Source organism: Sminthopsis crassicaudata, chromosome 2 (assembly GCF_048593235.1).
Source record: "Sminthopsis crassicaudata isolate SCR6 chromosome 2, ASM4859323v1, whole genome shotgun sequence".
NCBI lineage: Eukaryota > Metazoa > Chordata > Mammalia > Dasyuromorphia > Dasyuridae > Sminthopsis > Sminthopsis crassicaudata.
The window spans coordinates 234,629,916-234,642,375 of record NC_133618.1 but is presented as its reverse complement, the minus strand read 5'-3'; the positions used below and the strand labels follow the sequence as shown (position 1 = coordinate 234,642,375).

General features: G+C 38.0%; 1 protein-coding gene across 3 annotated transcripts in view; it reads right to left on the bottom strand.

Annotated features, from left to right (window-relative positions):
- SLC9A8 (solute carrier family 9 member A8) overlaps window positions 1-12,460 on the bottom strand; it is a 116,309-nt gene that overhangs the window by 39,915 nt on the left and 63,934 nt on the right. Inside the window, exons 8-9 of one of the 3 annotated variants that reach the window (XM_074288577.1) lie at window positions 7,693-7,836; window positions 5,682-5,836 (exon numbers count right to left, since the gene is read on the bottom strand). In XM_074288577.1, the coding sequence (XP_074144678.1) occupies window positions 5,682-5,836; window positions 7,693-7,836 (299 nt within the window). Of the gene's footprint in view, window positions 1-2,939; window positions 5,500-5,681; window positions 5,837-7,692; window positions 7,837-12,460 lie in introns of those variants that run through there. The other 2 variants (XM_074288576.1, XM_074288575.1) reach the window with 2 other exon arrangements.

Below are 12,460 nucleotides of genomic sequence, written 5' to 3'. Positions count from 1 at the left end.
ACATAAAAATTAATCACATCCCAAAGAGATCTTAAAAGGAGGGAAACAGATCCACATGTACAAAAATGTTTGTGGCAGCCCTTTTTGTAGTGGCTAGAAACTGGAAACTGAATGGAGGCCCATCAATTGGAGAATGGCTGAATAAATTATGGTATATGAAAGTTATGGAATATTATTATTCTGCAAGAAACGACCAACAGGATGATTTCAGAGAGGCTTGGAGAGACTTACATGAACGGATACTAAGTGAAATGAGCAGAACCAGAAGATCATTATACATGACAAGACTATACAATGATCAATTCTGATGAACGGGGAATCTCTTCAACAATGAGATGATTCAAACCAGTTCCAATTGTTTAGTGATAAAGAAAGCCATATATCCAGAAAGAGGCCTGCGGGAACTGAGTATGGAACACAACATAGTATTTTCATACTTTGTATTGATGTTTGCTTGCATTTTGTTTTCCATCTCAATTTTTTTTCTTTCTAGATCTGAGTTTTCTGTGCAGCAAGATAACTGTATAAATATGTATGCATATATTGGATTTAACAAATATTTTAATATATTTAACATGTATTGGACTACCTGCCATCTAGGGGAGGAGGTGGGAAGGAGGGAAAAATTTGGACCAGAAAGTTTTGCAAGGGTTAATGTTGAAAAATTACCCATGCATGTTTTGTAAATAAAAAGCTTTAATAAAAATTTAAAAAAAGTAATTACATCTAAAATGTAACAAGAATTGGGGTTTTAAGAATTTTCATAATTTCTAAATGGCATCCTAATTATGTTATAACTATTATCATACCATTTTTATACATCAATTTATGGTTTATAAAGTACTTTACAGCTATTGTCATATTTGATGCTCACAACAACTCTGTGTTGTAAGTAGTACACATGTTATCTTCCCCATTTTATAGATGACAAAATTAAGTCTCAGAAAACTAACGTGGCTTGCCCATAGTCACTTTTCCTTTTTTTTTTTTTTTTCCACCTTAAAAGATCATTTATCCCAATGCCTTCATTATACAAATCGGAAAACTAAGATCTGTATTTGGAAAGTGACTTGTCCAGGATCACACAAGTAGTAAATACCAGAAATGTAATTTGAATGTGAGATCCCGACTTCATATCCAGTTTCCTTGCCACTGGACAAATGAGGCCAGCATCACACAACACTTGGAACAAACCGTGAAGCCATAAAAAGATAAATGGAGATGCAGCAATCCTGACAGAAGGAGGGCCTTAAAATCAGGAAGATGTGGGGTAAAGTCCTGGCTTTGATAACATTGTGTCCTCATCTACTTCAGTGACCTAAGCAACCTTCAAACCACAATTTGTAGAAAAGCTGTAATCAGCATCAAAGAAGTAGGTTCTTACACTCTTGAGTCCCTCATACTGACAGAATCACACATATGGATCAAATAAAAATTTTGACATCAACATCCACTAGACTAATTTAGGAGTAGTCTCTTTTTTGGGGAGGAGGCCAGATTGGTGGAAGGAATCAGAGGTGGAGTTGAAGTGGCAGAAACCAAGCTGACTACAAAGTTTGGAGCTGAATTTTGCTCTTTGTCCTTCCTTCCATGGATTCCCTGTGCTGAGCACAGTGCATAAGTACTTAATTAGGGTTGCTGGAGGGGAGGTAGATACACTTATTAGGAAGAGCCTTTTGGAGGAGACTAAATGTAGTGATAATCTGTCCCACATCCTCTGGAGACAAGGAAGGTTTTGCTATCTGAAGTTGGCACCAGAAACAGGTTTCACCTAACAGACACTGTGAAACATTGTGCAATATAGGAACTGTCCCCACCTCCCTTACTTGTAAATGAGGGCTCCTCTAGTGTGAAGGATTCTCTTCATTTGCAGGAGACATAGTAAAAGGCCTGTGTTGACCCTTCATGGCCATCCCTCAGTGGCCATTCATAAAAGAACTTGTAGTAAGACACAAGTCTGCCCAATTTTTCAGAAGCTCTGGTCTTCAACATAATTGCCGATCCCAAACCCAAGTACAGAAGCGAGCAGAGCTTCCTCATTGAGGGTGGGTGACTCCCCACTCTCTGTAATGCCCCAGGGGCAGAAAATATAAAATTCAAAGTGTTCCTCCTATGGGCAAGGAAAGGGATCTGAAGAGAGTTCTGTTTCCTTTTGGAAGATCTGGAGAGAATTGCTCCAGTATCACAAAGTTCTAAGACTAGCCTCAGCCTTTGAAGGCATCCACTTAACGCAACTCCAAGAGTGTAGATGAACCTGGAGTTCCTCTAAAACCAGCACAAGGAGAACTTAAGTGGAAATGGGAGGAATCAGTGTCAAGTCTGGGGTTGAGGTTTAGTCCTGGCTGTGCCACTTAGGGAAGATTACCTTCCCCTGGGTCTGTTTCCAATTCCTAGAACATTAGTGCTCAGAGTCCTTAGGGATCAGCTACTGGCCAGGGTTGGCTTTTGGGGTGTCATGAGCCCCATTAGCATTCCGATAAAACCTGTAGATCCCTTCTCAGAATGTTTCCAGATGCACACAGGGAAACAGTAATATTGAAATGCATTTCCCACCACATTCATACAGACCCCAAGTTAGGAACCCCTAATCCAACTGGCTCCCTTCATTTTCCAATGCAGTGCATGAAATTCACAGAGGGGAAGGAAATTGCCCAAAGTTAGCCAGTGGCATGAATAAGCTGTCTAGACTTTGGGGTACTTTTACTTCTAGTGAGTCTGAGAATGGCTATAAAAATGCTGTCAACAGTTCAATGCTGTCCAGATGGATGGAAGATATTATTAAATCTGCTTTGCACTCTTGATTTTTCTTGCCCCACTTGGTCCCTATTCAGCCATCTAATGAGCTCCCAGTAGAGAGCAGGAGTTCCTTCAGCAGATCTGTCCAATGGTAAAGGGAGAAGGGAATTGACTGGAGAATGATATGACACACTGAGCTCCAGTAAGTTGCAAAGTTTGTTTTATTTTCAGAAGGAGCTATTGTTACCATCCAAGGTACTATTTCTGAAGTCCCAGGGAATAAGTACCAAGTTCTCCTGGGCTTGGGTTGAGAAGTAGGATTTAAACATCTTTCTTTAGCTCTCTCCTCAAATGGTTAAGGTACTGATGTCCTTTTTTCTACAGATTTGGAAGATCAAAGTGGGAAGGAGAGAACTCGACATCATTCTCCTTAATAGGCTCAATGATATGGCCCAGCTTGGTCACCACTTGGGGTGCAGTTAGCTTCTGAAAGGCCCTCTGTGTGTTCCATGTGGTTCCCACTGGTGTCTTAATGGTCTGCTCAAATTCATTCAGGTGGGTGAATGGGAATGGAAGCACATTAACCTGGTGGGCTGCTGCATGGACATTCCGCTTCTCAGTGATGACCACATTTGGCAAATACTTGTCTTTTCTTGGAGAAGCTTTAGGGGCTTTGATGAGAAACCGGCGTCTCTTCCTGGCATTGATCACTAGGCCAGGACCACCCCACTGTCCCCAGCCTGGCAGGCTCAGGTCAATATCTTTTGGTTCACTTGCTTTCTCAGCTTCTCGTTTCTCCCTCTGGAAGTCAGTGATGACATCGTCCCCAGCAAAGGCCTCCTTTATGAGCTGCTTTTGGGTTTTGTCCTCATCACAGTCCTCCTGTTCTACAAAGGTAGGGATTGATAAAAAGGAGTTCGCAATGTGGGCTTTCATACTGATGATGGTGTGAAGGCCAGTTATGGGCACCTCATTCATCTTCTGAGGACTCTTTTGGTTAGAGTGAGTCCAATGCTGCCTTTCCATTACTGGCTTCAGGAGTTCCTGTTCTTGGCCAACTTCTGTGTCCAAAACCTCCAGGTCCTCCTCCAATGTCCTGGCTGGCCTATCATTTAGCAAGGCCTGCTCTTCTCTCTGGATACTTGGCTTACTGTGGGTAGCTGAAGGTGGGCTCACAGGATGTATTCCATTTCGACTTTTTTTCTTGACCTTCTGGTTTAGCTGCTTAGAGAGGTCCCTCAGTTGAACTAACACCTCCTCATCTTTCTCCATCTTCGTAGGTGCTGTTGTCATGGTCGTCGTGTGTTTCTGCTTCTGTGACTCCTGTTCAACCTTTTTCCAAAACACCCTCTCTTCTGCTTCTTGCAGCAGCAGCTTGCCCTCTGCTGTGGCCTCTTCCTCCTCAGACTCAGCCACTTCATTGGCAGCAGGCTTCTTCTGGGTGGGAGAGTTCTTGGTGTCATTCAAATGCTGCTTCTGCATCCAGGGGTTCGGTCCGTCAATGCTCAGCTGTACTTCATTCACAATGGCAGGGACGAGCCCAGCATCTTCCTCATCATCATCTTCATTGTGCTCACTGTCAGAAGGCACCTTCAGTTTCTGGGTTAGTTCCCAGTTCTTGATCAACTGCTCCTGAATTGCCTTACGGGTCCCCAGGTCGTATTTGGCCATAATAGCCTTAGACTTGGCCCATTTGCCACTGTTCTGGTGCTTAAGGGTCATTCGTTCCTGTATTCTGGCATTTTCAAATTTTTTCAGCTTTTCCAAGGCTACAGTGGGACTGATCTTGTGCAATTGTTCAAACTGCTTCAGAACCTCTTTGGTTTTCTTTTTCTTCAACATTTTGTGAAACCTTTTGCTTTTGACTTTCTTCTCTCTTCGAGCCTTGGCCTCAAAGTAGGATTGCAGGGCCCGGGCTTTCTGGAGTTCTGCTCGGCGCTGCTTGGCTTCCTCCAGACTCATGGCTTTCAAGGAAGCCTTTTCCTCTGATGTCAAGAAAGCACTGGTCACAGGCCGCTTGTTCTTATGGAGGAGGCTAAAAATTTTGTTTTCCAGAGGAGTTGATACCTTCCAGCCCTCAAGCACCTCCTCAATAGGGACATCTAGAACTTGCTCCTGCTCCAGAGGAAAGACTAGCTGTGCTGCTCTTCGGTTCTTCATGACTATTGGGTCCCACTTGTTCATGTCTTGGGAAATTTTGTTGTAGGCAGCTTCCCTGAGACTCTGTTCATTCTTTTCTTTGCTAAGGGGTAATTCCACAGTGTTCTTGTTTTTGACATTTTTCAGTTGTTTCTTCACAGTGCCCAGTGAGGAGGAAATCTTGATGGGTGCCAACAACTCTGTGAGTTCCAGCTTCTCCCTTGTCCCTTCAGTACTGACACCGAACTCCGACACCTGTGGATTGGCCTCTGACCGCTCAGTTAATGTCAGCCTCTTCTTTCCACCGAGGCCACAAATAACATTCAGGAGCTTTTGATGTTTGCTCTCATTATTGTTGTCACCTTCATTGTTACCATCTTTGTCATCAATTCCATCCACTTTGCCGTCATATGCGTCATTGTTGTCGTTCTCATCTTCACTGGTACTCAGCTGGCAGTCTGTAAGTAAATCCATCACTTCTTCCTCATGGCTCAGTACCCGAAGGCTGCTATTTTCAGGAACCTTCCTCATAATGGTAAGCAGCTGGTATTCTCCCATAGTCACATTTCAAGGAAACCTCAGAGATGAATTTTGAACCAATGCTCTATTCATACCATGCCGCTTCTAGGTGACAAATTTAAAACAGCTCAGTCATTAATTTAAATCTTAATAAAACCACATAAAAGTATATCAAATTTATCCCTTAAACAAAACTTTGATTAAAAAAAAAAAAGGCACACTTAAGGAACATTAAAAGATGGCTAAAGAAAATGAAACGGAAGAATTTATCTAATTATGCAATACACTGCTTTCAAAGGATATTAGTGCAGAAATTAGCCCTGTTAGAGTGCCGAGTGCAGCTGAGCCAAAGAACATCTTAAGGAAGTAACCAAGGGCTTGTAGAAAAGTCTGCCACCCACTGACATCGGACATATTTTTCCTTGTCAAACCTTCAGCTGTGCTAGCAATTCAAAGGAAATGGGGAAAAAAAGAAAGAATGAAATTAGAAAGGTACTTTCCACAGGCACTAATGAAAAAAAAAAAAAAAAAAGAATCTATAATAACATTTTAAAGCAGAATTTCAGAGTCTCAGAGTGGCAGGGATGAGGGGGACTTTAGGACCCTAAAATGGCCCTTTTAAAAAAGCAAAAAGCAGCATTAGAGGTCTAGTCTAACACTATTACTTTAAAGCTCAACAAGTTCAGCTAATTTGCCCAAGATCAAAAAGATAATTACGGGGCAGCTAGGTGGCGCAGTGGATAGAGCACCAGCCTTGAATTCAGGAGGACCCGAGTTCAAATCTGGTCTCAGACACTTAACACTGCCTAGCTGTGTGACCCTGGGCAAGTCACTTAACCCCAGCCTCAGGGGAAAAAAAAAAAAAAAAGATATTTACAAACTTTTCTTAATGTAAATAAAATTCCTACATGGTACAAATTTACCTGGACAGACCATCTCCTTATCCTTTCTGAGCCAATTTTTTTCTTACATTTAATAATATTAGGATTCTCAATGCTTAAAGAATAAATTACAAGTCTAGAACAAAATTCATTTCAACATGCTTAAATTGAGCTTTGGCTAGAGAATAAACCTTCATAATAACAAATCAAGGTTGAAAGAAATTTAATAATGAATTTAAAAGCTCTTGACATACCCAATAACTAAAATAATATAAAAGAAACAAATATTAGCAACTTAATACTATCCAAAGATATTCATGTCAAAATTCAGCTTCCTATGAAACTAAATAACATCACTTGCCAGATTGCTATTTATGAAATGTCCCTCTTAAAAATAAACAAATGGCACACTTCCTCAAAAATAGGGAACATACTGAACTTTGTTAGAAAAGCCTTTGGGGGCAGCTAGGTGGCACAGTGGATAGAGCACCAGCCCTGAATTCAGGAGGACCCGAGTTCAAATCTGGTCTCAGACACTTAAGACTTCCTAGCTGTGTGACCCTGGGCAAGTCACTTAACCCCAGCCTCAGGAAAAAAAAAAAAAAAGAAAAGCCTTTGAAGCCAGTCTATCACTGAAACAGTGACTGAATCTTAGCTTCTAATAGGCCTTTGAACCTTCTAAAATCAAATTAACCTTAACTGCCTACAGCCCTGTTTCCCAAAAGTAGAAGAAAAGGAAGAAGAGCTTCCTGATCTTTGCTCTTACTCTCCTTTCCATACATACATTAGACAAAGCAAGATGAAGCAAAGAGGCCATTATATCTTAGATATGGAAAGGAACTTGGAGGTTAAGTCCAATTATCACTAGCACAAATACCAAGGCCTCCCTCATTTTACAGATTAAAAACAAATACATATGAACCAAAGAGATTAGGGGATTTCTTAAGTCATATAGCAAGTTAGTGGCAAAACAGAGCCTTCAATTTAAGTACTCGACTCCAGTATTTTTTTGTTAAATTCTAAACTGCAGCTAAAATGAGGAAACCAGTATGATCCACAATTCATTTCCTTTTCCTGGTAACTCCTCCATTTTTCCTATAGCAAGTTTTATGAATTACATTTAATAGATATTAACAGATATGATTCTATGAACTGCTATAGCAAAATTTGTATCATTCTACTTTTCTCATGAGTGTCACTACAAACTTCTGGTTTGCTTTTAACACCTTTCTTTTGTAAAATCTGTTAACCTGAAGGCTGATTACAATAAGAAACCAAAGTGCTAATTTACTTAGCAAACAATCTTACAAGTAAAACAACTATACATGTAATGACTTGAAAATATCAACTGTTTGGGGTAGTTGATACTTTTCAGTTCAATAACTTTAGTTTTTCCCCTACACATATAAAAACTTACTTGGTCAGAACAATAGAAACTGCATCATTGAGAATGCTTTCTCCAAAAACTAACATGTTAAGAACTGGATCCACATTAAGTGCATTGAAAATAGCAATAGTAGCTACTGGGTCAACAGCAGATATCAATGAGCCAAATGCAAAGCTGTAAGAAAAAAGAAACATAAAAGGAAATTGTAACAATACTTTTCACAAGGCATACAATACCTAAAGTATGACAATTAGTGTTCTTAAGAAAAAAAGCCAAACTATCAAATCCAAATGAAAATGTAACTAAAAACAAAGATAACATTATGAATAGCTGCATTATTTATAGCATTTGTTCAAGTGCCACAGAGCCTAAAGCCCTGGGGATGCAGAGTAATAAGGAGCAGCTCTGGACAGAATCAGAATCCATAAATATTTATCAAGCACCTACCTAATATGTACAAGTTGCTGTGCTAGCCAGAGATACCTAAGTTTTCTGTCCTCAAGATGATTACAGTCTAAATGGATCAGGGTGGTAGAAAGGAGAATATACAAAACCCACACAAGTCTTTTTCTTTTGTCACACAAATTCTTCAATCCCACCAAACATTAAGGACTTGGGGCATCAGAAAATCAAGGATATGGGAGAGGATTCTGGGATGATGGTGGAGGTCAGTAAAATTTCAAGCTCTCTAGATTTCCCCCATAAATGGAACAAATTTGTGCCTCAGGGCGAACATAAATATTTAAAGATCAACAGGCAGAACAGGGGTCCTCTACAACTCAAGAAGATCCAGAGAAAGACCTCTAGGGGAGCTGGAATTAACCCACACAAAGTGCAAACACCTCCATGCTAGTGCCATACAAACAGCAGATGAGGCCCACTGGGGCTAGCCAGAGCCTCAGAAGGAACCACAGAAACTTCACCTCCCAGACTGCATGCAGAGCTGGGGGTCTGAGTCTGGGAAGACTGAGTAAACTTCAGCTGATTAAGAATGCCAGACCCAGCTATGTTGCAGAGAGGGGCCATGGTTACGAAAAAAACAGCAACCTGGTTAATGTGAAAGTAGCGGGGCAGGGATGCTGCTGCCTATGGGCACTTGTAAGAATGGGGAGCTCTTGGTTTGGGGTTCTAGGTCAGAGGGCAGAGTTGAAGTGAAGCTAGAGGCACCAACCCCTCAACCCCATGATTAAAAGTATTTAAACTTCTCATTTTAAAAAAATGAAAAAAAAAACAACAAAAACAAAAACAAAAAACCCAACTATAGAAACTTACTATGGGAATAGGGAAGACCAGAGTTCATCTTCAGAGGAGAACATTGAAGCAAAAAAAGCTTCTTCTACCCCAAAGAGTAATGTTAAATGGCTCCCTGCCCAGAGAGAATTTATTGAACTCAAAAAAAAAATTTTAAAATCAAATGAGACATCGAGGAAAAAATTTAAAAAAATTAAAACTAAGAAAAACAAGTTTGTGAAAAAAAATTATTCATCTAGAAAAGGAGATGGAGTCTTAAAAATAAAAATTACATTGAAAATTAAAATTGGGTAAGGGGAAGTCAGTAAAACTATGAGAGACGAAGAAATAACAAAACAGAATATAAAGAATGAAAAAATACAACAGAAGGTAAAACATAAAAACAAAACAAAACAAAACAAAACCTCACAGATGTGGAGAACAGACCAAGAAAATATAAGACTGAAAATCTATGACCAAAAAAAAAAAAATAACCTTGACACAACAATGTAAAAAACAATCTAAGAAAATTGCCCTAGAGTGATAGAACATGAGGGAAAAATAGAAACAGAAAAAAATCCACCGATCACTACCTCAAACAGATCCTTTGTGGAAAGAAACACATAGAAATATTATTGCCAAGTTCTGAAACTTCCAGATCAGTTAAAATTTTGCAAGAAACAAACAAAAAAATTTTAATATATTGGAGCTACAATTAGAATCATACAGGACTAATGAGCAGTCACAATGAAAACAACTAGGCATGTGGCCAAAAATATCATATTCAACAAAGTTATCCATGATATTGAATGAAAAAAATAGACATTCAACAAACTTGTAATTTTCAAGATTTTCAACCAAACCCAAACTCAATAGAAAATTTAACATATAAGAGCCAATATCCAGGATTAACTTCAAGGAATTTAACATGGACATATTGTTTATGTATTTTATAAGAAAATGTTTAAGATTGGCATCAGTAATTGAGTAGCTCAAAAGAAAGATTTATACAAATGAATCACAGAGAAGAAAGGCATTGGGGGGGAAAGAGAGCTCGTAGTTCTGAAAATCCACTCACATCAAGAATAGGTTAAATAGACAACTCTACATATAAACCATGAAGGGCAAAATTTATGAAGAAATAAGGGGGGAGGGATGGGCAGAGGGAAAAACAAAGGGTTGGGGGGAAGAATATAAGGGAAGGTTTAATGGTTGAAGGGAGGTTAAAATCAAGGCAAGTTAAAGAACTTCTTAGTTTAAAGATAAACTAGCTTTTTTCTAGCTAAGATAGGGAAGAAGAGATATATACAAATACTACAATAAAGATTAGGAGTAGAATTCATTAACAAAAAAAAGTAATCACTGATCACAGGCAAAGTCAAAGTTAGAGATTCAATCAAGAGAAAAATATATATTATGTCAATCATACTAAATGTTGTTTTAGAAATGTATATGTGTGTATATATACACACACATACATAAATGTGTCTGAGCATCTGTGTATCCATGTCATTATATATGCATGTATATCAATATATGTATATCCTGTGGGTGTGAATATGTATATGTGTGTGTGTGTGTGTGTGTGTGTGCGCGCGCGCGTGCGTGCTCAGGCATAATATAGCTATTAATTATATAATCAATATCCTGCTTGGGGGAGGTGGAGGAGATGAAAGGAGAAAACAAAGAATAAATTTTAAAGAGCATGTAGCAGGAAACAAAAGAACAATTTACAAGAAAGCAAAGATGAAAACTCATTAGTATAATTTTTTTTCTATTCTTTATCTTTTCTTGAACTGGAAATTTATTGTTATGTATTTTGAATCCTCCCACATATTCTGCTGGGCACAAGACAATGTTCTGTTTTGTTTTGTTTTATTTTATTTTTCTGTCTTTTCATTATTCTGTTAGGCTTTTGAAAGATTTAGAGCAAAACAAGTGAATTCAAAAAAGAATTTTAAAACCAAATGAGACATTGAGGAAAAAATAAAAAATAAAAACTAAGAAATTACCATGAATTATCTGGAGCAACAAGAGGTTATGACAAGGTCAAATCTCTAATGAGAAGTTGATATTATTCAATATTATACTAGAGATGTTCGCTTTGGCAATAAAAGAAGAAAGACATTGAAGAAATTGAGAGTAGGCAACGAGAAGACAAAAAAGATGACATGGTGGCATATTTAGCAAATCTTACAGAATCAACTAAAAAGTACTTATAAACAATTAGCAACTTTTGCAAAGTTGCAGGATATAAAATAAATCCACATAAATCATTAGCATTTCTATATGTTATCAACAAAGCTCAGCAGCAAGAGATAGAAAGAGAAATCCCATTTAAAATAACTGCAGACAACATAAAATATCTGGGACTCTACCTGTCAAGACAAAGTCAGGAATTGAATAATACAATTACAAAATACTTTTTATACAGAATTGGAAAAATCTCAAATATTCATGGGTAGGCTGAGCTGTGAGAATTGGATGGGGGTTTAGTTTCCACAAAGTTATGAAACTTAAATCAGAAGAATGAAATTGAAATCTAAGAAATGAACAAGGAAAGAAAAATTTATGGAGAAAATATGTAATCAGGGTGGGGACTCAGGCTTGCAAATGGAGGGAAACATAATCAGAGGTGGGAACTTAATGTATTAGAGGTAGAAACACAAGTGAAAAAGAAACTGTAATTAAGGACTTTCACTATGAGGAGAAGATGTAATGATGTAATCAGAGGTAGAAAATGAAGAATTAGGTGCTTTGGATAAACTACAGAAACAGAAGAACTTGCTTTTCTGAATAGGGAGTAAAAGACTGTACTTTTGTGCTCCAAGAGTGCCTATTCTATAGGACACTCATTTCTGCAGTTATGTAATAAAATGGACTTTTAACTTCACTCCCTCTCAAGTCCAATGGAGTTATTTTGCACCAAACTAATATACTAAAAATGACAATACTACCTAAATTAATCTACTTATTCAGTGCCATACCAATCAAGCTGTCAAAAAATTACTTCATAGAGCTTTAAAAAAATAATAAAATTTATTTGAAAGAACAAAAGGTCAAGAATATCAAGGGAATTAATGAAAAAAAGTGCAAAGGAAGGTAGCCTAGTCATGTCAGACCTAAAACTGTATTTTAAAGCAGTACAGATCAAAACCATTTGATAATGGCTAAGAAATAACAGCAGTGGAGCAGTGGAATAGGTTTGGTACCCAAGATACAACAGTCAATGACTATAGTAATCTACTGTTTGATAAATCCAAAAACTCCAACTTCTGGAATAAGAACTCACTATTTGACAAAAATTGCTAGGAAAATCAGGAAAGAGTATACCAATATCTCACATGCTATACCAAGATAAAATCAAAATGGGTTCATGATTTAAACATAAATAGTAATACTATAAGCAAGGGATAGTCTACCTGTCAGATCTGTGGAGAAGGGATGAATGTATGGCCAAAGAAAAACTAGAAAGCATTATAAAATGCAAAATGACAATTTTGATTATATTAAATTAAGAAGGTTTTGCACAAACAATATCAATGCTGTCAAGATTAGTAAGGAAGCA